This window comes from Carassius carassius, chromosome 1 (assembly GCF_963082965.1).
Source record: "Carassius carassius chromosome 1, fCarCar2.1, whole genome shotgun sequence".
Classification (NCBI taxonomy): domain Eukaryota; kingdom Metazoa; phylum Chordata; class Actinopteri; order Cypriniformes; family Cyprinidae; genus Carassius; species Carassius carassius.
The window spans coordinates 11,822,443-11,849,388 of NC_081755.1; the positions used below are offsets into that span (position 1 = coordinate 11,822,443).

Sequence of the window (26,946 nt, forward strand, 5' to 3'; positions counted from 1 at the left end):
ACAAAACAAAACAAAGCTGCTGTGGGTTTTCCTAGCATGGGTTACAACTACTATTGAGCTAGGATCTCAGGTGCAGCTAGCGTGTCATGAACCTTAACTTAGTGTCAGGTGTTCTACCTATTGTGAGGATGGCTGCACGTTTCTTCATGGTGGGTATGTGTAACTTTACGCTAAAAGTTGGATATTCTAGGGGCGCTAGTGCGCACGCGTAGGATGTAGACGTGCATAGCTTGTGCTCTCCACCGCAACTTATGCAAAATTACCGAACACCACGATAAAACTGTCTAAAAGTTGATATTTTTTGCTCGCTTGCCTATCCCATCCGTTGAACCTCGCTAATTTGAAAATGTCGCGACAAAGAAACCCTCCTGGGAAGTCCAAGACCATCGATGGATACATCAGCAGTGCTAATGCTAGCGGGGCTAACGTCAGTGCCAGCGATAGCCGTTCCAGCGAGCCCTCTGCTAAACCTCCGGCTACCACTTCAGATATCACGTCCATAGACAAAACTCACATGTACGAGATATGCAAAGAAATGTGTAAGGAAATGTCAGAGACGATTCTGGGGAGACTCGATGAACGCTTTGATGCCTTTGACACTAAGTTTCAGTCTGTACTCTCCGTGCAAACTGACCTGCAAAACCGCATGGTCAGTCAAGAGCAAACGACCGGTGCACTTGAAGAACGCGTGGAAGTGCTTGAAGCCAAGTGTGAAGATTTAACAAAGTACGCCAGCCAGCTTCAAACCAAACTACTGGATTTAGAAGCACGGTCCCGCAGACACAACATCAAGATTGTTGGTATAAAAGAGGATTCAGAAGAAGGAAAACCAACTGATTTTGTTTCCAAACTTATTCCTGAACTGCTGGGTAAACAGCACTTTCCACATCCAGTGAAAGTTGATCGTGCGCATCGTTCTCTGCAACCCAAATCAGCGGCGGGTGGCAAACCGCGCACCAACATGGCTCGCATTCATCATTTTCAGGTGAAGGAACAGATTCTACGCCTCAGCAGGACGCAATCAATGGAGTACAAGGGGAACAAAGTTTTAATTTTCCCTGATTATACCAACGAAGTGATGAGCCAGCGCCGTGCCTTCCGAGATGTGATGAAAGCTCTGAGAGACGGAGGAGTTAAACATCACCTGCGCTACCCGGCCAGGCTTCATGTGTACTGGGATGAGGAGGAGAATATTCCCGAGGTTTTCAATGATCCAGCGGCAGCTGAAGCGGCTCGTTCATTGAAGGAACGTAGTGCTTCGGCAGATGGTTAGAGAACGTGATGAACATTTTTACTTTCTATTTAAGGTGAGCGTGTTCGTTCTTCTGTGCTAAATGCGCCACAAACTGCTGACCATTTTTCGAACTACGTGTCGATAAGTGACTGTCCAGAACCATGACAATTATTGATACACCAGGGCGCAGGACAATTTCTTTTGAAGGTGTATTTTACTTTATTTTTCAAATGTGGTACTAACTTTCAATTTTTTCAAAACTATATTTACGTTGTGGTGGAGGGCGCTACTTGGGTCGGCCTACTATTTGTCCAGCAGCTCCTGTTTTGGCCAAGAGGGGAAGATACGCGTCAAGTTCGGGGGACGCGGAAGTAAGGGAGGGGGGGTGGTTATGGTACTGTGTTGTTGTTCTTGTTCGGCTCAGATGCACATGTTTTACTCACTTGTATTCGGTATTGCAACAGCAATTGCATTTTTTTGTTTTTTATCAAAATGACTCAAGTACAAGGTAAAATGCATGTAGGAGGCAGAGATTTACAACTGATTTCATGGAACGTAAAAGGGCTTGGTAGTGCAGTCAAAAGGGGGAAAGTTTTTAAACACCTGAAATCTCTTTCTGCGGATATAATTTTTTTACAAGAGACCCACATCAAAGCAGATATGCAACATAGGTTGAAATGTAATTGGGTGTCTCAGATATATCAATCACCATTTACCTCGCATGCCCGTGGTGTGGCAATATTGTTTCGAAAAAATATCCCATATCAAGTAACTTCTGTTAACAACGACCCTCTTGGTAGATATTTACTGGTCTCTGGCACTATAAACTCGTTCTCATTAACCCTGCTTAATATATATGGTCCGAACACGGACGAGCCCAATTTTTTCAGAAAGGTTTTTGATCTGCTTCCAGACGACAGTGACTCAGGCATAATAATAGCCGGAGATTTTAATTGCTATCTAGATCCTTTCTTAGATAGATTATCTACACGACCAGCACCTGAAATTGCATCTGTAAAGCTCCTAAACAATCTTTTGAAAACTAGGAGTCTAGTAGATATTTGGAGGATTCAGCATCCTACAAGCAAAGAGTATTCATTCTACTCAAATGTTCACAAATCCTACAGTAGGATTGATTATTTTTTTACTAGCTCTAACCTTATCTCACAAATCACCAATTCCAAATATCATAATATTTTGATCTCTGACCACAGCCCCTTAGCAATATCATTAAATATTTCCCTCCCAAAACAGGTTTATTCTTGGCGTTTCAACCCAAACCTTCTAAGCGATGACAACTTTGTTAAGAATATAACCTCTAAATTGAATGACTTTATAGAATTAAATGATAATGGTGAAGTGTCTGACTTGACCCTATGGGAAACATTAAAAGTCGTTTTGCGTGGTGATATAATCTCCTACACCTCAGCCATTAAAAAGAAGAGAGAGAGGAGACTGCTTGAAATTAGCAACACTCTTCCTAGTTTGGAAAGAATTTACCAAAATTCTATATCACCGGAGCACTACAAAGAGATATTGAAGCTTAAATATGAATACAATGATATTATGAGTGGCCAAGTTAAGAACTTACTTTTGAAATTAAGGCAGAAACACTTTGAGCTTGGGGATAAACCCGGTAAACTATTATCACAACAGCTTAAAGGTTCCCAGGCTTCAAGAGCAATTCGTGGTATTAAGTCTAAAACAGGCATTCTTCTAACCAATCCTGCTGACATAAACCATTGTTTCAGGGAATTCTATTCTGAGCTTTACTCTTCCAAACACAATGTTTCGCAATCTAATCTGAATGATTTCTTTGACTCCATATCATTGCCCAAATTGAGTGACGCTGCGACGAAATGTCTTGATTCAGACTTTACGCTGCAGGAAGTCATCAATGCCATAAAGTCATTTCCATCAGGCAAGGCTGCTGGGCCCGATGGTTACTGCGCAGAATTCTATAAGAGATTTTGTGATATTCTTGCACCACTTATGCTCAGGATGATGCATAATTCTAAAAGTAATGGAAAACTGCCAAAAACCCTTTATGAAGCAAACATTTCTTTAATTTTAAAAAAGGGCAGGGACGATACTGACCCTGCAAATTTTAGGCCAATTGCACTTCAAAATTTTGATCGCAAAGTAATAACTAAAATCCTGGCTACTAGATTGAACAAATATTTGGCTTCTATCATCCATCTTGACCAGACAGGGTTTATTCCTGGTAGACTCTCTTTTTCTAATGTCAGGCGGCTACTCAATACTATTTACTCTGATTTTAGTGATATTAAAGGAGCTTCTATTTTGTCCCTTGATGCACATAAAGCTTTTGATCAGGTCGAGTGGCCTTATATGTTTGAGTCACTGCGCAGGTTTGGATTCGGGGAAACTTTTATCTCCTGGGTGAAACTGATATATGTAGAACCGTGCTGTTCTGTTTTGACGAATGGTGATCGGTCAGCCCCTTTTATTTTGCAACGCTCGGTTCAGCAAGGCTGTCCATTGTCTCCAGCGCTCTTTGCTATTGCACTGGAGCCGCTTACGGTAACAATAAGAGAGCACCCACAGGTGAAGGGGCTTCAGGTTGGAGGAGTGGAAACGCTTATCAGTTTATATGCTGATGACATAATATTGTATTTATACAATGCTGAAAAATCAGTTCCCCCTCTTCTTGAGTTGATAGAGTCTTTTGGTAGAATATCGGGGTACACGATTAACTGGTCAAAGAGTGAGTTTGTGCCTCTTTCTAATACTTATTCACCAGGTTTTTTACAAAGTATTCCATTCAAAATAGTTAATGATCATTTCACCTACCTTGGTTTGACTATACCTAAGGATCCAAAACTAATATTTAAATTAAATTTCGCAGAATTTATTTCAAAATTACAACAAAATATTGAATGTTGGAAAATTCTTCCCTTATCAATGATTGGACGCATAAACTCAATTAAAATGATCTCCCTTCCCAAATTTTTATACTTATGTCAAAATCTCCCCATTTATTTCACTGCAGCCTTCTTTAAAGACTTGGACTCCATTATTTTGTCCTACATTTGGAATGGCAAAAATGCCAGAATTTCGAAGGCACACTTGCAGAAGTCTAGGTTAGTGGGAGGGTTGGACTTGCCGGTATTCAAACACTATTACTGGGCTGCCAATGTTAGGGCATTAGTGTTCTGGCAGCAGGGATCCCTAGATAATCAGACGCTTACAACCCCTTTGTGGCTTAAGATGGAGGCCAACTCTGTGAATAATTCTTCATTGCCAGCTATGTTATTTTCCAAGTTCGAAAAGGCAGAGTCCTATAAGAATTTATGCTTTGTGGTAAAACAGTCAGTAAGAATTTTAAACCAGGTTAGGTGCTTTCTAAAACTACCAAATACATCAGTACAAACACCTATATGCTTTAACCATTGTTTTCTGCCTCCCTGGCATGACATATCATACCATGACTGGAGAAAGAAGGGCTTGGTTTCAGTTAACAATCTGTACATTGACGGTAAATTTGCATCATTCAACCAACTGAAAGGAAAATATAATCTCTCTAATTCCCATTTGTTTCGGTATTTGTAGGTTAGGCATTACACTCAATCAAAAATTGAAGATTTTCAAAATCTACCCCTGGAGCATGAAATTTACGATATTTGTAAGAGCCCTCCTTTCTCCAAGCGTCTTATTTCGAGAATTGTACGTCTATTTGATGACTGTATTGCTGCGCACACTGTGAAAACTAGGGATATTTGGAAAGAAGAGTTAGGTGTGGAACTATCTGAATCCATGTGGAATACTTGTTTGTCTAATATTCATTCCTGCTCTATAAACAGCAGACACCAGTTAATTCAATTTAAGATTGTCCATCACTTACATTATTCCAAAGTCAGATTACATAGAATATATCCATCAGTCTCCCCAGTGTGTGACAGATGTAATATGTCAGAGGGTACACTGTCCCATGCTTTTTGGGCCTGCTCTTCGTTGGTAAATTTTTGGTCTAAAATATTTGACTGGTACTCCAAAGCATATCAGAGACCCCTTCAGCCCGAGCCTGGACTTGCTATTTTTGGCTGCTCACAAATAACAAGGACAATTCCAACTATAATGCGGCAACCATTGGAACTGGGATTGATAGTTGCCAAGAGACTGATATTGAAGGAATGGAAGTCTTCCACTCCTCCTTCCTTTCAGGTATGGATCACTGACATGCTATCCATAATACAAATGGAGAAACTCCGCACCACTCAAATGGACACATTTTTCCGTTCTTGGACCCCTTTCTTAACTCATTTTGAAAAAGCTAAAATACAGTAAACTAACTGTGTTCCTAAATTAACAACCTTTCCTCCTACTGCTGTACTAATTAAGAATGTAAACAACTGGCAATAGCTGTATCTGAGCCCTGTTTGTTTGTTTGTTTGTCTGTTTAATCTGAAAATGTAAATAAAATATATAAAAAAAATAAAATAAAAGTTGGATATTCTACCTGTGGGAAGAATACGTTTGTTGAATGTGTTATCAGTAGATGTGGTTACCTCTGGGTGTAGGTAATGTTTTGTGTGTTAATGGTGTAGTGCATGTGTGGTCAGATCTGTTCAAGTCTGTGTTGTCTCCCCCTTTTTCTAGTGTGTCACTGAAGACTGGCTCTCTGCATCCTTGGCTTGGATGAGGGCGTGTCCATGGTCTAATGAGGGTCAGTCCAGCAAGGCAGGAAGTTCTTTAGCAGACAGTCGGAGGCAGTTTGGCATGGCTGGGTGAAGCTGGGTTGCAAAACTTTGTCTCCTATGTTGCATTCTTCTTGTGGTGCAGCAGACTTTCTGACCTTCTGTGCTCTGGTGGTTGCTGTTGCACAGACAGGGAATGTGGTTCTTGGACTTTGAGTTCATTTCACAGTTTGTTAGTGACTGTGTTAGGTGACTGAGGTGATGTCATTTGGTACCTCAGATTTTTCATCAACGGTTGGCCATGAAAGACTTGCTCATTCTGGGTCGTTGTTGAACAGGTGCTTGTCATCTCTGATGTGGTGCACCAGGTGATCACCGGCCTTCCGTTCTGTCGCTGGTCACAGCGAGCATGACTCAACTTCGTGGTCATATGCATGTAAATTGTCTTGAAGGAACTCTCTCAGGTGTTTCATGACTTGTTCCATGTCTTCTGATGGTAAGCTGTCATGTTCTTGTGCATACTCAGCACTGTGCATGTCTGAGTGGTGCTGAGGTGGGTTTTGTTGTCGCTTACCCACCCGTGTTGCTCTTGGATGAGTCAGGTGATTACCTTTGGATATCTGGTTAACTTTCTTTGAGGCCATCTTCTGCTTGTTATAGGCCTTCTGTGTTAGGTCACGCAACTGTTGGATGGTCATGGAGTTCGGACAGGCCATGACACCTAGATGGTGACTGACTCCAGGGTGCAGATTCTTTAGGAAGAGGGTTTTGAAGTTCACATCCTCTTCAAGGTCAGGGTTGTTGTGTGCACCAAAGTAGGCTTGTCGGAGTCGGTTGTAGTTAGCTTGTGGAGCCTCTTGTCGACCTTGTTTGGTTTCCAAGGCAGTTAACAGTCCATGTTCAGACTCTGGGTCTGTAAACTCTTTAATCAGGACCTCACGAAGTCGCTGGTAGTTTGACTTGGTTTGACTGGGCTGTCGATCTAGAAAGTTTCATACCTCGGGACTGGATGTGGCTCTAAGGAGGTATAACCATTCTCTGTCAGTCACATGAGGGCTCATTTCCAGATGAAATTCGATATCTCGCAGGTAAGCCTGGATGTCGGGGCTCTCTGTGGAGTCCGGGTTGAACCTGCTGATGTTTTCAGACAGCTTGTTGAGGTCTTTGATGGTCATCCCGTGTGCAGCTCCAAGGTCTTGGACGGGAGGTTTTCTTTCGTTGGCAGGAAAGGGTTGTGTGGCGAAGGCAGGTGAGGTTTTGGGTTGTGGCCCTTCGCTCCTTTCGTCATATGCCAGTTCTTGGATGTGGGACTCTGCTCTGCTCAGCAGTGATGAGGCTAGGAGATGTTTCTCTTTTCTTGGCTCTTGTTTCTGCTTGTAGGCATTTTGGAGTTCTTTTCTGACCATGTAGAGCTCAATCGTTTGTATCGTCTAGTTGTTGGGTCAGATTGTCCATTTCAGTTTTGTACCTTTCAAGGTGTTCTTCCAAAGCACTAATTTCAGAATTCTTGTTGCTGATGTCTATCTTGGCTTTCTCTAGTAGCTGTTCGGCATACTGGAGCCTGTTTACCAGGTCTTTCTGAGCAGCCGTTGCATGTTGCTGGTCGAGCTGAGCTGCTGCCAGGGCTGCTTGGAGCTTAACATGTTCGATTGTTTCCTGCTCCCTCTCGCTGGGTGCTTTGAGTTGATCTTGAACTTTCACTTCCAGCTTGTCTATGCGACGTTGAGCACGTGTCAGCTCCTCTTGAAGGTGGGTGATGTGCTTGTCGCTCAGTTTCAGCTGAGTTGTGAAGGCATAGCTTAGTGAGCTGGTAATCTTGACTAGCTCCTCGTGGTTGTTGTTCTGGCTTGAATCTTGTGTCAGGAATCTTCTCAGGATTAGGATTATTATTAAAAATAATAACAGTTCAAATGTCTTTGGAGTGAGGCTGTCTGTCATGCCTCTCAGCCAAGTGTTCACATCTTCCCCATGGGCAATGGAGTCTGCAGTCTGCGGCATGTTGGCACGCTAGAGAGAAGAGAGACTGACACAGATCTGTGTGGAGTAAAAGCCTATGTGTTGCGGGACAACTAAGTGTTGTATCAGTGTTTGTGAACCACTAGTGAAGTGTGGTGATGACTGTGTTGGTCTCAGGGTGTCTAAGTAGACTAGAGATGCGAAGACTTTGTCACTCTAATCAGGAAGAGGAAAAGAGAGAAAGAGGTGAAAAACAAATTCAATGACAAGCAAAAATTTATGTTTTTCAAATTAGGAAAATTATTTTTTTCCAATTAAATGTTATCAAAAAGGTAAACAATATTATTATATTTCTTTTGGACAAAAGAATACAATAATAATGCTGATATCTCTTTCCTTAGTCTGACAGGATTGACACCATACACCTTACAGTTGGACCGCTCACCAGGGAGGCTGCAAAGGCGACAGTTGTTCAACACATATCTCTATTAAATTTATCGCAACGTTGGATGAGATGCTAAAACTTGGATTGCGTTCCCAAATGTAGGGAGGTTAGGAAGAACAAGGGAGAGGATGATTACAATCAAATTCATGAGGATGATTCGTCGTCTTTGACACACGATTGTGTATTTAATTCACTTAGAATTGATTGATGGTTCTTACATGTCCTACAAATGTAAAAAGTGAAGAGGAAAGGAAAGGAGAGAGAGGACGGAGATGGTAAGTCTCAGTAGCAGTTATCTCAACTACAAGGAGAGCGTTGTTTTAGTTGCTGCACAACTAATCAAACAAAATAAACTTTAAGTGAAAGAGAGTTGTCTTTTATTTGAACTTGTAGTGAGGGATAACAATGTCTCCTTTTAGGGCTCAGGCGTGTCGTTCCCAAGCTAGGATACACTAAGTAAAGAAATGGTAAGAAAAAGTAAAGTTAAAAAAAATAAAATAAATGGGCAAAATATGCAAAAATGAAATTAAATAGAGGAAATCAATAAGTAAAACAATAGTGGTTAAGTGTATAACCAAAACAGGAAGAGGGGTAAAACGCAATCAAATAAGTAAAGGTCTGAATAGCATATATTCAGATGGGTAATAAATAAATTAGGTAGAATAAGTTTACTTAAACTTTCAAGTTCAAGGCTTATTCATTCCTAAAATAATTAGGCCCAAAAGAGAATACTAGAAGTAAATATCATATGAAATGATCTGAGAGGGAAATTTTAATTATTCAAAATAAATTTAATGTTTTAATTAAATTTCAATTTGACAATTAATAATTGTGAGTCAGTATTTCCCTTTCTAGTAAAATGAAAATAAGTGGTATAGTGAGAAAAGAGCAATAAAAGAGAAAGAGACTTATTAACAAATGTTAGTTAAGATGTTTGAAGGGTTAAATCACGTCAGCGTTGCCCAAACACACACTATTCATCCACTGGATGGTAATGCTAACTGCTAACCTTTGAGGCTAGTGGCTTTAGAATAGACTTCAATGTAAATACAACGGTTTCGTTAGTTTAGCAACACCGTGGAGTTTGTTTACTTACACTAGTGTCGATGCACTGCGCGTTCGCAGTGCAAAGTTGCTCCGGAAGTATGTTAAGGCTTCCGTGTCACGGTCGTCACTGTGGCAACCAAAACACACTCGAGTGAATTAACGTTAGCACATGAATCGTTGCATTGGACGTACAGTTAAACATGTAACAAGAAATGTCGGCTCATTTCAACAATGTACACATAACAACACCGCTTTTAGTTGGTTTTGCGATGTGGCACTTAAACTCTCAGTTCGTATAGAGTTAAATTTATCTTATTTCAAATAGCAGCTTCCTGCTGTAGTTAAGGGAACACAGTGATGGCGATCTGAATCTCCGTGCCAGTGTTTCTGGGCACAAACACAAAAGGTTTCCTTCGCTGTTGGTACACAGTTAAAACTTACTTGATCAAGCTTTTAAAACACTCCCATTCAAATTAGAGTTCGAGAGTTCTCTCGTACTGCGTCTTAGCTAAGACGCTATGGGAAAAGTCTCTTTTCACGAAATACTGAAGCAAAAAAATTATCCTTAATTTTGAATTTTTGTAAAGCGCATTTGCAGCAGTACACGCCTATATCCTTTTTATATCCTTGTGTGTGTTCACCCTGCGTCTTTTTAAAGATGCCCTCGTGCGGCTCGTGCAGAGCCCCGCTCAGCGAAGGGGACCGTCACGTCATCTGTGTCTCCTGCCTGGGTGAGGACCATGCAGCGCTCGCGCTCTCTGACGGCGGCTGCCCTCAATGCGAGCTAATGCCGATAGTGACTCTGAGGACTCGCCTGGCATTCTTCTCCAAGCCTGCATTCTCTGCTGCGCCGCTGCGTCGTAAAAAGCGCCGCTCTCAGCGCTTACCGGAACCGCCTCCAGCTCTACCGAGCTCGCCGGTTCCCACCGCTTCACCGGCCTCCCCCGCTGTCTGCTGCCGCGTCCTCCGAGGAAGTGGATCTCAGGGCCGCGTCGGAGGAAGAGGACACGTGCTCTCTGCTAGCTCCAGGCAGTGAGGGTTGGGCGAGCTCCGCGGATCTCGCGCCTTCGGCTCAGAGGCCCAGCAGACGAGCTGATATCGACAAGGAGCTGATGCGAGTGCTCACGCTGGCCGCGGCGAGCCTCGGCCTCGAGTGGTCTGCACCAGCGCCCCCTTCTCGTTCCCGGCTGGATGGTAGCCTTCTCCCAGATGAGCGTCTTTCTCCCAGCTCGAAGCACGCCCCGTTTCTTCCTGAGCTTCACAGCAAACGACTGGTACCAATCAGGTGTAAACCTGGGGACTTCCTCGAAAGTGAAGATGGTGTCGACGGACGCCTCCACTTCGGGATGGGGAGCGCTGCTCGAGGGCAGACCGTCCTTTGGCCTGTGGTCAGAACGGGAAAAGCTCCAACATATCAACTGTTTGGAAATGCTGGCAGTGGAGAACGCGCTTTTGTCCCCGAATCAAGGGCCGCCACGTCTTAGTCGGTTTGGACAACATGTCTGTGGTGTCCTACATAAATCGCCAGGGCGGTCTCGGGTCCCAAAACCTGTACAGGCTGACGGAACGCCTCCTGGTTTGGGCTCAGCGCAACTTGCGCTCGCTGAGGGCAGTTCATGTGCCTGGGCTACAGAATCTGGGTCCAGACAGGCTGTCCAGAAACAACATTCCCACGGGCAAATAGTGAGGGCGGAGGTGGACCTCTTTGCGTCCCACGAAAACGCTAACTGCCCCGCGTTCTTTTCCAAGAACGGAAGCGCGCTGTCACGGAGATGGCCCTGCTGCCCGCTTTATGCTTTCCCTCCTGTCTCCCTCCTTCCGCATGTGATAGAACGGGTGAGAGAAACGAGATGTTCAATACTGCTGGTAGCACCTTTTTGGAAGAACCAACCATGGTTCCCAGATTTGATGCGGTTAGCAGACATCGCCCGTGGCCAGTGCCGTTGAGGAGGGACCTCCTCTCGCAGGCCAGGGGCTCGATTTGGCACCCTCAACCGGAGTTGTGGTCCCTTCATGTGTGGGCGCTCAACGGTTACCCGCTGATCTCTCAGTGGGAGTGCTAAATACCATCACTCAGGCTAGAGCTCCGTCGACACGACGGCTGTATGCCTCGAAGTGGTCGGTGTTCTCCAGCTGGTGCACAGCTCGGGGATGTTCACCCCTTAGTTGTGAGGTGACGGAGGTTCTCTCCTTCTTACAGGAGCTGTTGAATAGGGGCAGAGCCCCATCCACGCTCAAAGTTTATGTGGCGGCCATCGCAGCGTTTTCTGAAACAGCGCTCGGTCAGTCGATAGGAAGAAACGATTTGGTCATCTGCTTCCTTAAAGGAGCTAGGAGGCTGAATCCTCCCAGACCTCCGTCAGTCCCTATATGGGACCTCGCGGCGGTTTTGGAGGCCATGAAGGGTCCCCCTTTTGAGCCTATCCAACCGATTAGCCTCCAGCATCTGTTGTTCAAGACAGTATTCTTGTTGGCTCTCGCTTCAGTGAAGCGTGTGGGTGACCTGCACGCGCTCTCGGTGAGCCAGTCGTGCTTGGAGTTTGGGCCTAATGACTCAAGTGTCATACTCAAACCTAGGCACGGTTATGTGCCGAAGTCCCTCAACACGCAGATTCGGGCTCAGGTTATTGCCCTGTCTGCCCTGTCGGTGTCAGGAGAGGATGGAGACTCCAGTCTTCTTTGCCCTTTTAGGGTTTTAAGAGCTTATGTGTCTCGCTTCGCTGTCTTTCGACAGACTGAGCAGCTGTTTGTCTCGTTCAGTGGACGTTCCAAGGGAATGGCTGTTTCGAGACAGAGCCTATCCAGATGGATAGTTGACGCCATAGCGTTAGCTTACGATTCCAGGGGCCTTCAGTGCCCACTGGGCGTCAGAGCACACTCCACAAGGGGCGTCGTGGGCGTGGTCTACTGGGATCTCCTTGCAGGATATATGTATGGCGGCAGGTTGGGCCTCGCCGTCTACATTTGTTAGGTTCTATAACCTGGAGGTTCCCGCCTTGCACGCAAGGCTGCTGTCGTTATAGCCGAATCAGGGCCCTGATGGGAGTTCTGAGTTCGTGAGCATTATGCGCTGCCGACTGTTATATGGGCAGTATTGCGTAAGACCCACATTGCCACATTGGTCAGGCCTTGCCTCGACCGTGTGATGTTATATTGCTGCATCTACGGGTGCTGCTAGATATGGGACGGAGGGCTCCCCCCCTCTCCTGTCCTGGACTCTCTGTGAGTCCTTCGGGTGACTGTGCACTGTAAATCCTGGGCGTTGCTTCAGGTTTATTGGTGTGTGATCCCTGCGCGCACAGCGTTTTACATGGGGTTCCCGTAGCGTCTTAGCTAAGACGCAGTATGAGAGAACTCTCATAAGAGAACGTACTCGGTTACTAACGTAACCTCAGTTCTCTCTAGAAGAGGGAACGAGTACTGCGTTCTCTGCCGTGCGTACGATTCACTCTGGTTCGCTTCGGCGATGAAATAAATCAGGTGAGTCAGCCTTTTCGAGCTCCTTTTATAGGGTTGGGCCACACCCGTTTCTGCGGGGAGTGGCGGGAAGTGGCATGAAGGGCGCGAAGTGCCCTTATTGGTCTGATATTGCATCAGCCTGCACTCGATAGGCTGTGCACTTGCCGCAGAGCAAGCCAATGAGCGAGCGAGCCGTCTCGCCTATGGCTGTGTACTGCTGCAAATGCGCTTTACAAAAATTCAAAATTAAGGATAATATTTTGCTTCAGTATTTCGTGAAAAGAGACTTTTCCCGTAGCGTCTTAGCTAAGACGCAGTACTCGTTCCCTCTTCTAGAGAGAACCGAGGTTACGTTAGTAACCGAGTACGTTCTAGTGGTGTTAATGTTGAAAGCTGTTGTGTGAACAAGTTGGTTGCTCATCTTGCTTGGGACTTGTGGCACAGAATGTTTTATGACTTCCTGAAGAATTCGGCTCGTGTTTCAAACACAGCCCTGATCGACTCTTTAATTTGTCTGGTTCGAGTCATTTCTGCTACAACAACTTCTAGTAGCATGATTACTTGGCTTATCAAGTTTGGGGCTTGTCCTTGATTTGTTACCTTAATGAGTTAAAAAATATTTTGGAGCGCTTTGAGTTTGATAACTATATATTTTGGACACACGAAAATTTGTAACGAAGTCAATTTGTTAACCATGTGAACTCACCAGTTGGTAAGTACACTCGTGCAATATTGTTTTTTGAACATGAGTTTTCTCCGATAGGCAAAGCGGCATGTTTCTTTTGAGATATGTTGGGTTTGTTATTTTTGTGTAGTGATGCACTGAAAGTGGGTAGTAGTCATTATCTCGGGAGCACATCCGTGGTGTTGAAAGCGTCGCTGGTCTGACCAGTTGCGTTTTTCACCCAGCGGGCTACAGTGCATAAGTACCCCCCACCGGTAAGCGCATGAAGACTAGGGTTGATTTAGGTAGAATATTGGATGGGTAGGTAGAGGGGAAAACTCTCGTTATTTGATTGCACTGTGTGGACTGAATTGTTTTCTGGTGATCTTTCTCATGGCTGAAATTGATGTTTTTTTTAGTTCACCTTCTCATGAATTTTTGGATGGGTGTACTAAAGAGCAATTACTAAGCATCGCTGAACATTACAAAATTGAGGTTAAAGATAAAAGGCTCAAAGAAAATGTTAAGGTAACTTTGAAAACTGTGGTTGATTGAAAAAGGCTTGTTAGAAGCCAAGATGGAAAAATCTGGAGCATGAAAAATTAAAACAGTGTGCTGAACAAGGTAAGATGGACTTGGAAAAGGCAAAACTGGATTTAGAGTTCCACAAGCTTAACCTTATGAAAGAAGGTAAGCTATCTGGTCCTGGTCAGGAGCAAAGTATGTTTTTTTCACTCGTGTCAAATCTAAAACTTGTTCCGAAACTTAATGAAGATGATCCTGACACTTTCTTTAACCTATTTGAACGTATGGCAGAATTAAGGGACTGGTCAGATGATAATCGTATTGCACTGTTACAGTGTGTGTTAACGGGAAAAGCACAAGTAGCTTTTTGTTCATTGTCAATCGATGCTTGTAAAGTTTATCAAAAAGTTAAATCCACAGTTTTAAAAACCTATGAGTGTGTACCCGAAGACAGCGGTGCCGAATGCAGGAAAAAGAAGAGCTGCAAACGCACTTAGAATTTGTGCGTGATTTGAGAAAGCACTTTAATCGTTGGTGTACAGCAGTAGACATTAACACATTAGAGGATTTGATTCAATTGATAGTGTTGGAACAATTTAGAAATTCAGTCCCACGTCGTATAGCTACGTATATCAGTGAGCATGATGTTAAAACACCAGAAGAAGCAGCTGTGTTGGCCGATGATTTTGTACTGACACATAAAACTGCATTTGTTGATTGGGATGCTCGTGACGTTCAGTCTATGTCTTTGTCCAAGCCTTCGCCTAACCTTTAACCGTGTTTTCACGAAAACAATTTGACCCGAGTAAGACTTGCAATTATTGTCATGAGAGGACATCAGAAAGCAGATTGTTCTGTCCTCAAAAAAAAGTCTAAGAGTTCTGCACAGAAATTTGGTTTGATGGTTGGTTGGTTGGTTGAATAAGGTTAGATGGTTGGAAAGGTTGGTTGATTTAAGGTTAGTTAGTTTGGATTGGTTTGCCGTCTATTTAGACTATTATTATTGTTGTTTTTAGTGACAGTTGGGAGACTCTCTTAAAACGCCTTTGTTTAGTGTTGAAACGTTTGTCTGATGTGCAGCTTATGGTGAACTTAGCCTTATTTGTGCCTTGCAGCATTTTTCCAGGCATTTAAATTCAAGTGCACCTGTTATATATACGGATTATAATCCATTAACCTTTTTTCAATTCTTTGCAGTGTCCGACTCAGAAATTGGTCCGGTGGTCTGTTTTTGTAGTCCTTCTGCCTGGATATTCTGTATGTCCAGGGTTCCGAAAACGTGGTAGCTGATGTGCTGTCACGTGTTCTGGATCCTGTATAATTTTTTTGGATTTAACTTGTGGTTCTTGTGGAAATTTGTAGGAGCTGTCTTTTGGTCCTGAATCAGGTATCGCTTATTGTTTGACTGTTTTGTGTTTTGATATTTTGTTACAGGGAACTTTGTGGAAGTCCCTGTCTTATGGGGAGGGGTGTGACGACCCCTGCTGTTGGTCTTGGATATTGTAGCTTGGTACTAGTTTTCCACAAATTGGCAGTCTATTGGAGACATTGGAGACAAGTGTAGGATTTACTTAATATATATATATATGCACAATTTTTGCAACACACTTTTTAAGTAAACCCAACTTGGAACAATTTTACTTAAGATAATCTTTGTTATATGAATTTCAATATTTCAGTTCACTTAACATTCTTTACTTAAAATATTCAACATTATATAATCTACCAAGTAATTTCAAGTTGTGTTAACTTAACATTTTAACTGATTTTAGATCTTCAGCTATTGGTCTGCTTAGTACATTTAATATCTTAAATAAGCAAATTACACAAAATAAAGCATTTCAGTTTATTTTTTTGACAGACTGCAAAGCAACGGTGAAGCCTAAAACCACACATCATGAATGTACAACAAAATGTGACATATACAAAAGCAAGTTCACTTCCAAATGTTATTTGTCAGTGTTATTTCCTCGATTTTTCACCCTTTGCAACACTTAAAGGGATTTAAAATTTTCCAACATTTACTTTTGTACAGAAATCCTAATAAAACTACAAAAAAAAATTCTTTCTTTCTTTTTGTTTAGTTTGTAACACAGAGATTGCAATCTTCCCAATAGATCACTTTTTTTCACCCTTTGCAACAAATTTTCTAAATTTACTCATGGAACATGCGACAAACATCCTAAGAATAAAACAATAATTTAATCAAACAATTGCAGACAAACATTGTACATTGAGCTCTTTGGGGTAACTCAGATTAATTGCATAAATTAGGCCAAGCAGAAAAACACAAGCCTTTGCAACATCTGCCAATCCCGTCATCACCTCTATGCTTTCCAGCACTATCCCAGTCTGTAATAGATCATCTGTTGAGCCACCTTTCATGATGATTTTAAGTGTGAGCAGTTCCAGTTCCTCTTAATTTCCATGAGTATCTTTAAAAAAACAAAACAAAGCTTTATTTACTTACATCACCACTTGACATTTTTTCTGATTGTATCTCAGCGCAAAAAGTACATTGCAATGAAATAACACAAAAATAAGATTTTGAAATAGACATTTATATTTTAAAAAAGTGACTTACAGCCATTCATTTTATGCCTATGTTGTTTGAATTTTATTAACTGCCTTTATATAAGTTGTTTTTTTAGGTTTGGAAAGTAACTTGCTTGTTGATCGATTTCAGATGCTCACCTGATGGTGCTTGATGAGATTCTCAGGATTCTCAGAGAGGCAGACAATTAAGCATATAATTACAACTTCTCTATGTTGTTCCACAGGGCTGGTCTGAAAAGTAAAACAAATGCAGCTTGTTATGGTGCATACACACAAAATCACAACTATAAAGTGACTCCATAGAGTTTGTGAATGAAGGCATTATTTGACCAAATCTCTAATGACGGTGAAACTGCTGATGGAAAATGAAGTTGAAAGAAAAATGAATTTTGAAAGAGAAAATAAAAATCTATACACCACAACAATGATCTGAAATTTCTACAGTGACAAGTTTTTTTTTTAACAAAGTTATTTTCAATCCTGGTCCTGAAGAGCCACAGCTATGCACATTTAGTATCAACCTTATCCGTTAACAGTGCTCTCTTCGGATCAGCGGCAGAGGGAACGCAGGTTTAAATTTACAGTTGTGATCATAATTTCGAAGGTTTACTGGACAGAGGAATCATTCTCATTTAGAAATAAGTTTGTGTGTGTCTGAATAGAGATCACCATTACTTAATTATCATGCATACATATTGACATGTAGCATATATTTTAGAATGTAATATAAACCAAACCTCAAAATTAACCTGCGCCCAGGCCCGGACTGCCACTTATAGAGAACATTGTGACCGAACTTTTATTATTATCCTGGAATGGGATTAAACGTACAAACTCGATGTTTTCATAAGTATTCATAACACGTTTCTAATTACTGAAGCATTATTGTAAGCAATTCAGAAATTCAGTTTAAAAGTTCCTTTTTAGATCACAAACACAATAAATGAGTAATGTTATACGCCTACCTCTTTTCAGCATCTACATCACGTTGTGTTTCAGAATGCGTTTCTTCACCCATTAACACACATACAAAACAGGGGCTCATTGATGGTAAATCGCCAAAATCTAATATCATACTTAGTTTTCAAAAAAAGTTAGCTTACCCCTTCTCGCTGTCTTCACAAAATGGCTCCTTGGCAGGAAACACAGTCAAATACTTAAAATGTTATGCTAGATTTACTTAATTTTAATATAATTGTACAAGTAGTTGTCATTACTTATTTTCTTTCATTTTATTTATGCATACACTTAAGTTCACTTTGTAACTTATATTTTTGCGTTACATGAACTATATATGTTAAGTAGACATTGAAAAGTTATAAATACTAAGTTTTTTGTGATTAATATATTTACTTTTATAAGTAATGGTTGTTCAGACAACGAATTGTTTTTTTCAGTGTAGTTTGTGGCTCATTATTAGCCTATTATTATTAATAACGAAACAGGCTAAAACAGTGGGATGACAAATTCTCTTATATTACACTTTGAACTTTTATTAACAAAATTATAGTAGTTTGTTGTTCATTGTTAGCCCATTAATTAAAACACATAAGCAATAAAATAGTACAATGGTACAAATTCCCATTGGGATTTAAAGGCATTTTACTTTTAACAAAAACGAATAAAATTTATATTGTAACCAAAATAAATAAGGTATCTTCCCTCTTTAAAAAAAAAAATGCTTAGTTTGTAGTTCAATGTTTTATTTATTTTAAATGAAAACAGCAACAATAACGACAAACTCGCTTTATTAAAGCAATATTAAAGGAAGAAATTAAACTTATTTTAACAAAAGGTGTGCTTTTGGATCAGTATCTCCCATCAATCCCTGTTATAGCCTAAATAGAAGCTTTGCATTCGCTTGCACCTGTTTATCATGTATATTTTATCTGAGTTCATTTTGCTTTTGAGCAATAGATGAATAATTTATTTGTTTTAGATATTTTATGTTTAGATATTTCTACTTTTTGGGAGTCCCATATATAATTTTATTTTCCACTGTCCTGCACACACACACACACAAGTCATGTCCCACGGCGCTCTGTTGCATCGGGTCTCGCGGGAGCAAGTCTGTAATCCACTGGCACTTGATTTGACAGTGCATGTGCTACATCCTCTTTACAATCTCTAGATTATAAACACTGCATTCTGTCAGCAATGTAACGCAGCAGTAGCGTATTAGTTGGACTTACCTGAAGAATATAAAGCACTTTTTTTATTTCATTTGTATCATTTTTCTATTATATTCATCTGTTTGTGATTTGCTTATTTTCTTAGCTGATTTATTCACCTACAAAATCTACTTTTTTTTTTTAATCCAAATAGAGCTGTTCAAGTCATCTGGTGATTTTTTTTGTTTTCATATCGCAATATACATCACTGAGAAAAATTATCGTGATGTGAGTTTTTTTCCCCAATATCTGCAGCTCTACTAGTAAGTTTAGTCAAGCTTACAGACTCAGTAGCTTCTGCAGCATGAACACAAACATATAGTCCTCCATTGTTGTTGGTGTTAAATGACGTAGCGGTGTCTGACTATGGTCGAGACTTGGGGTGATGACATCATTGTTTTACAAAACATTATGGATTGGCAGTACACAAAATCGCAAAGGTGTCATTTTCAGATCTATCCACCTGTTTTAAAGAAAATAGGGTTTTCACTCCCCGGCTGCTGGATCCGTCTGGACGAAACACATATACCTTACAAAATATTTACATATACAGCTAAATGCGTCTCTGTGTGTACAGGGCCTTACTGTGATTGGTTTTTGTTTGACTGTGTATAACAGATGACTTAATGGAACGCTTCCCATGTGCACTGCAGTGAAGTGCTCTCTCCAGTGTGAATCCTCTCATGGGTTTTCAGATTTGATGAACGACTGAATCTCTCGTCACAGTGTGAACACTTGTAAGGTTTCTCTCCAGTGTGAATCCTCTCATGTGTTTTCAGATTTGATGACTGACTGAATCTCTTGTCACAGTGTGAACACTTGTAAGGTTTCTTTCCAGTGTGAATCCTCTCATGTTTTTTCAGACTTGATGACTGACTGAATCTCTTGTCACAGTGTGAACACTTGTAAGGTTTCTCTCCAGTGTGAATCCTCTCATGTCTTTTCAGACTTAATAAATTATTGAATCTCTTGTCACAGTGTGAACACTTGTAAGGTTTCTCTCCAGTGTGAATCCTCTCATGTCTTTTCAGATGTGATGAATGACGGAATTTCTCGTCACAGTGTGAACACTTGTAAGGTTTCTCTCCAGTGTGAATCCTCTCATGTGTTTTCAGATTTGATGACTGACTGAATTTCTCGTCACAGTGTGAACACTTGTAAGGTTTCTCTCCAGTGTGAATCCTCTCATGTGTTTTCAGATGTGATGGATGACTGAATTTCTCGTCACAGTGTGAACACTTGTAAGGTTTCTCTGTAGTGTGATTCCTCTCATGTGTTTTCAGATGTGATGGATGACTGAATTTCTCGTCACAGTGTGAACACTTGTAAGGTTTCTCTCCAGTGTGGATCCTCTCATGTATTTTCAGAGTCGATGACACACTGAATCTCTTGTCACAGTGTGAACACTTGTAAGGTTTCTCTCCAGTGTGAATCCTCTCATGTGTTTTCAGAGTCGATGACACACTGAATCTCTTGTCACAGTGTGAACACTTGTAAGGTTTCTCTCCAGTGTGGATCCTCTCATGCAGTTTTAAAATGCTCTCTGAACTAAAAGTCTTTTCACACTCAATGCACATGTACTCTCTCACACCAGTATGTATTTTCTGATGTTCTTTTAAACTTTGTAGAAGCAAAAAACTCTTACCACACAAATGACATGAATGTGGCTGCTTCTTTGCATGAGCTTTCAAATGTTTCTTCAGAAGTGAAGCCCATAAAAACATTTTACTGCATTGATCACATGCGTGCTGCTTCTCTCTAGTGTGGATGTTCATGTGATCCTTAAAGTTTGATGATTGTGTGAAACTCTTCCCGCACTGATCGCAAGTGAATGGTTTCTCTCCAGTATGAACTCTCATGTGACACTTAAGATTTGGTTTATGTGTGAAACTCTTCCCGCACTGATCGCAAGTGAATGGTTTCTCTCCAGTATGAACTTTCATGTGACACTTAAGACTTAGTTTATGTGTGAAACTCTTCCCGCACTGATCGCAAGTGAATGGTTTCTCTCCAGTATGAACTGTCATGTGACGATTAAGATTTGATTTACATGTGAAACTCTTTCCACACTGAGTGCAGGTTAAAGATTTCTTAACTCTTTTTTTCTGTAAATCTTTCTGTTTGGTTTGAGAGCAAATCAAAGGTTTTCCACCAGTTGTGACATGATTTTTCTCCTCAACTTCACTCGATTCTTCATTTTCCTCTTTTTCTTCAATGAACTCTGAAATAAAACAGTAAAAATTATTTATTTTTGGTATACTGTTAAAAGTTGAGAGAACATCTGGAAATTACACAATTTACTTTTCTTGCTTTAGCTTTACTGTCTTGTCTAGAGTAATGTTACTGTAATGTGTTTTACTAATTTAATAGAGACCTGGTTAACATTTTTAAGCATCATTGTTCTTTTTGGTCAGTTTGACCCCAGGGTCTTTAAGTTGTATGAAGCAAGAAATATATAAATTTTAATAGGGCTGTGATGGTGGCAGATTTTTACCACTTTACCACCATCTTAGACCTAGTAAAATGTATATATTCATATATTTTATATACAAACATTTATATATATATATATGATATATAGAACAAAATTATAAACACAACACTTTTCCTGTGTACACAAAAGGCCTATTTCTCTTAAACATTGTCTTAATCTGAAGGCATATATACAGTCAGGTCCATAAATATTGGGACAGACACAATTCTAATCTTTTTGGCTCGATACACCACCACAATGGACTTGAAATTATACAAACAAGATTTGCTTGAACTGCAGACTTTCAGCTTTAATTTGAGGGTAATCAGGTGAATGGTGTAGGAATTACAACAGTCTGTATATGTGCCTCCCACTTTTAAGGGACCAAAAGTAATGGGGCAGATTAACAATCATAAATCTTTAACTTAATCTATACTTTTTAATACTTGGTTGCAAATCCTTTGCAGTCAATTACAGCCTGAAGTCTGGAATGCATAGACATCACCAGACGCTGGGTTTCATCCCTGGTGATGCTCTGCCAGGCCTCTACTGCAACAGTCTTCAGTTCCTGCTTGTTCTTGGGGCATTTTCCCTTCAGTTTTGTCTTCAGCAAGTGAAATGCATGCTCAATCGGATTCGGGTCAGGTGATTGACTTGGTCATTGCATAACATTCCACTTCTTTCCCTTAAATAACTCTTTAGTTGCTTTTGCAGTATGCTTCAGGTCATTGTCCATCTGGACTGTGATGCGCCGTCCAATGAGATCTGAAGCATTTGGCTGAATATGAGCAGATAATATTGTCCGAAACACTTCAGAATTCATCCTGCTGCTTTTGTCAGCAGACACATCATCAACAAATACAAGAGAACCAGTTCCATTGGCACCCATACATTCCCACGCCATGACACTACCACCCCCATGCTTCACTGATGAGGTGGTATGCTTTGGATCATGAGCAGTTCCTTTCCTACACCATACTCTTCTCTTCCCATCACTCTGTTACAAGTTGATCTTGGTCTCATCTGTCCATAGGATGTTGTTCCAGAACTGTGAAGGCTTTTTTAGATGTTGTTTGGCAAACTCTAATCTGGCCTTCCTGTTTTAAGGCTCACCAATGGTTTACATCTTGTGGTGAACCCTCTGTATTCACTCTGATTAAGTCTTCTGTTGACTGTTGACTTTGACACACATACACCTACCTCCTGGAGAGTGTTCTTGATCTGGCCAACTGTTGTGAAAGGGGGTTCTCTTACGAGAGTTGTCTCGTACCGCATCTTAGCTAAGACGCTCCGGAAAAAGTCTCTTTTCACGAAACACTATAGCAAAAAATTATCCTTAATTTTAAATTATTGTAAAGCGCATTTGCAGCAGCACACAGCCATAGGCGAGACGGCTCTCTCGCTCATTGGCTGCTCTGCGGCAACTGCACAAGCCTATCGAGCTTCGCGCCCTCCATGCCACTTCCCGCCGAAACGGGTGTGGCCTAGCCCTATAAAGGGAGCTCGAAAAGGATGACTCACCGGATTTTTCATCTCTTCAGCGAAGCTCACGCATCGTTGGATCACGAGAGGAAGCAAGCGCCGTCGATAGCATCTCAGCGGGACGAGCCATTCCTGAAGCCGCTGGCCTACGCCTCCTTCCACTGCCGTTCCTGCTGCGCGTTCCGGCGCCTATATCCTTTTTGTATCCTCGTGTGTGTTCGCCCTGCGACACACTCATAAAAGAGCTGCGTCTTTTTAAAGATGCCCTCGTGCGGCTCGTGCAGAGCCCCGCTCAGCGAAGGAGACCGTCACGTCATCTGTGTCTCCTGCCTGGGTGAGGATCATGCAGCGCACGCGCTCGCTGACAGCGGCTGCCCTCACTGCGAGCTACTGCCGATGGTGACTCTGAGGACTCGCCTGGCATTCTTCTCCGAGCCTGCATTCCCCGCTGCGCCGCAAAAAACGCCGCTCCCAGCGAATTCCAGAACCGTCTCCAGCTCAACCGAGCTCGCCGGTTCTCCCTGCTTCACCGGCCTCCCCTGCATCGCTTCCCGATGGTCAGCGCCAGCTGTCTGCTGCCGCGTCTTCCGAGGAAGTGGATCTCAGGGCCGCGTCGGGGGAAGAGGACACGTGCTCTCTGCTAGCTTCGAACAGTGAGGGTTGGGCGAGCTCCGGGGATCTCGCGCCTTCTGCTCAGAAGCCCAGCAGACAGGCTGATATCGAGAAGGAGCTGATGTGAGTGCTCACGCTGGCCGCGACGAGCCTCGGCCTCGAGTGGTCTGCACCAGCGCCCCCCTCTCGTTCCCGGCTGGATGGTAGCTTTCTTTCGGATGAGCATACTTCTCCTAGCTCAAAGCCCGCCCAGTTTCTTCCTGAGCTTCATGAAGAGGTAGCGAAAGCTTGGAACGCTCCATACTCAGCGCGAACTCGTTCGTCTGTTTCGCCAGCATTCTCCGCACTGGATGATGCTAAAAACAGAGGCTTCCAGTCACTTCCGCCGGTGGAACAGGCTATAGCGACGCACCTTTGCCAGCCCGCTGCTGGACGGCGGACGAAAGCGGTGTTGCCATCGAAAGCCTGCCGCATGACGTCATCTCTGCTCGCGCGGATCTTTTCTGCTGCTGGGCAGGCTGCGTCTGCGTTACACACCATGGCCACGCTGCAGATTTTCCAGGGTGATCTCCTCCGTAAGCTGGATGAGATGGGACCTGAAGCTATCTGTCTCGCGGATTTGAGGAGTGCTTCGGATCTCTCTCTCAGCGCTACTAAGTCCGCTGCACAGGCCATGGGACAAGTTATGGCTTCCGCTACTGTGGCTGAGAGACATCTATGGCTGACGCTATCAGACATGGCAGAGTCTGAGCGCGCTGCGTTCCTCGACGCCCCGCTGACTCCCAGCGAGTCGTGCTAGACCGGCCCCGCAAAGCTCTCAGCCACGCCCCTGCCTCTTGCTGCTTCATCGCAACAGCGTCAGCAACGCAGCTCAAGACCCGGTTCTCGTTCTACTAGCCGTCGCCCCGCACCGCGGGAACCACGGCAGAGGATTACGGTGAGGCCGGAAGCCCCGAAGTCATCCTAGCACTTCTAGGAAAGCGCCGGTGTACGAGTTCCGCTGTGGCCGAGCTCTCATCCAATCGCGTCGCTGTTTCAGTTCCAGGAATTGTGACTGTCTCAGCGTTTTCTGCAACGCGCAAGCCTGTACAGTTGCCCGCTTGCCTGCACACAAGAACCGTTATCACGGCTACCCAGATATTTCCCGAAAAGAGTGTAATTTCTGGTGTCCCGGCCACGGCCGATGGTGCTATAAATGTAGTGACGATGCCCACTCCTCAGTGCCCATCTCCACATATAAGCACAGCCCTTCACACAGGGCTCACGCCCATAAGATAGACTCAGATCGATCGCGCGCACTACATCGTAAACGTGCTCACTCCTCAGTGCCCACAAACACTAGGTCACACACGGCGTGTGGTTTCTGTAAAAACGAAACCCGTGCACGTGCGCTCTGCCCAGGCAGACAGCGAGTCGAAAGCAGTAAATGTGCACGCTTACAGCCCACAGTTACTCACAGACAGCACGAGTCCCACAGGACCCGCTCAGCCCTCCCTCACTCGGTTAAGCACCGTGGCGGGGTCGAGGAAGAGCGATCTGCCCGCTGTGTTCAGCGTGCTCCCCGCCTCAAACGTCACAGGCATAATGCCCATGTTACAGCACATCGAAGCGCCGCCGTTGCCCAGCCAACAGAGCGCGCTTCGCATCCAACCCTTAGCCATTCATGCAAATGCATGGTCAGCGCTTCCAGGGGTTTTGGATTGGGTGCTAGACATTATATAGAGAGGCTACTCGCTACAGTTTTTCCGACGCCCTCCGCGCTTTTTAGCGTGCGTCGAAACTACGGTCAAAACAGAAGTAGCACACCTACTTCGGGCCAAGATATCAAAACTGTTGAGAAAAGGGGCTGTGGAGCCTGTATCTCAAGCTCAGAGCAAAGGGGGGCTGTACAGCAGATACTTTCTAGTGCCCAAGAAAGACGGGGGTCTCAGGCCCATACTGGATCTAAGACAGCTGAACAAGGCATTGGTGAAACACAGTTTCAAAATGCTTACGACCAGGAAACTCCTCGCGCATATTCGCAGAGGAGACTGGTTCATGTCGATGGAAAGTCATGTCTGAAGGACGCGCATTTTCAAATACAGATAGCGTCACGTCACAGGCGATACTTGAGATTCGCCTTCGAGGGTCAGACATACCAGTATACAGTCCTGCCGTTTGGCTTGTCCATGGCTCCTCGTACGTTTACGGGGTGCATGGACGCAGTGCTCGCTCCTCTCAGACTCCGAGGCATGCGAGTGCTGAACTATTTGGACGACTGGCTAATTCTGGCTCAATCACGATCAGATCACGATCAAATCACGATCAGAGCTCGTGGAACACGGGGCCATTTTACTCGATCACCTCGAGACACTCGGTTTCAGTGTCAACTGGAAGAAGAGTTCGCTGAACCCCAGTCAGACGATACTGTTTTTGGGTATAGCTCTGGACTCACGCTCCATGACGGCGCGGCTGTCGCCACAGCGCGCATTGGGCATTCAGCGCGCAGCAAGCTTTCTCCGCTGCAGCGCGACCTTCTCGCTCAGAGATTTTCAGAAGATGCTAGGTCTCATGGCCTCAGCATCTCCAGTTCTTCCGTTGGGCCTGCTCCGCATGCGCCCCTTGCAGTTCTGGCTGAAAGCGCGAGTACCGCGCGGAGCGTGGATATCCGGTCAGTTGCGTCTCAAGTAGGGCTGCAACTAACGATTATTTTGATAATCGATTAATCTGTCGATTATTTTTACGATTAATCGTTTTATGTACTTATATTTTAGTTTTGCCCATTTTTCCCCAAGTAAATTATAAATAAAGGGTATTTATCATTCAGCATAGATTTTTAAGAGGTTTTAACCATTTTGCATTGTCATATCCTCATCAAAAATTTACCTGGAGTTGTTTTATTATGTGTTAGTAATCCTTTGTCGAACTCTTCTGCAATCAAAACACTGACCCATACTCTAGCAAATTTCACAAGGAGATTTCAAATAATGTTTTCACCATGGCAGTCCTTGGAGCTCCTAAAGTAGTTTAACATCCTAAACAAAGCTTATTAAGGAATCTTTAAGAACATATTTTCACGAAGAATAAGGATAAAACAGAATAAAATTGCAGTACATTGCATTTTATAATTTACTGGGCAACAGCTTTATAGCTTATGCTGTGAAATTGTAAACAATCCTTTCGAATAAAGTGCCAATGGCATGAAACCTGAATGGAACTCTCATTTTAAAGTAAAATCCATCAGAAGGTTGTCCAGAAAAAAAAAATTGAACACACACAAAAAACCTGCTGTGTGAAAAAGAGCAGTGAATACTTATATATTTATATTAAATATATTTAAACATTTACCACTCTCATTCAGTCATAATTAAGCTGCACGACTGAATTATGAACTGGTAAACGACAAACTGATCACAGAACATGTTTGTAAAACTTTAAATGTTAACTGTTAAAAAGCAATGTTATCAGCTTTTACGAATAAATATTTGCAAACAACATTGTACTGGAGAATCTGCACAAATAAAAGTCTTAGGGGCCGTTCACATATCGCGCCTAAAAACGCGTGGAAAACGCTAGGCGCACTGCTTTCTCTTTCTTTCCAAAGCGCTCGGGCAGTTGCACCCGAGGCGTCTGCCTTTGCTAAGCAACCATGACCTGCTCTTTCCATGAAGACGCGGAAATTTCA

The 26,946-nt window shown here is 42.9% G+C and overlaps 1 protein-coding gene, 1 long non-coding RNA gene and 1 pseudogene across 5 annotated transcripts in view; 1 reads left to right on the top strand and 2 right to left on the bottom strand.

Annotated features, from left to right (window-relative positions):
- LOC132146673 (zinc finger protein 501-like) overlaps window positions 1–26,946 on the bottom strand; it is a 306,725-nt pseudogene that overhangs the window by 158,399 nt on the left and 121,380 nt on the right.
- LOC132148387 (zinc finger protein 883-like) overlaps window positions 1–26,946 on the bottom strand; it is a 203,032-nt gene that overhangs the window by 157,828 nt on the left and 18,258 nt on the right. Inside the window, exon 2 of one of the 4 annotated variants that reach the window (XM_059557272.1) lies at window positions 19,188–20,936. The exons of the other annotated variants lie outside the window; for them this stretch is intronic. Coding sequence (XP_059413255.1) covers window positions 19,339–20,936 — 1,598 coding nt within the window. The 3' untranslated portion in view covers window positions 19,188–19,338. Of the gene's footprint in view, window positions 1–19,187; window positions 20,937–26,946 lie in introns of those variants that run through there. 4 annotated transcript variants of the gene reach the window in all.
- LOC132153426 (uncharacterized) overlaps window positions 1–26,946 on the top strand; it is a 189,937-nt gene that overhangs the window by 144,786 nt on the left and 18,205 nt on the right. The gene's annotated exons all lie outside the window — the stretch shown is intronic.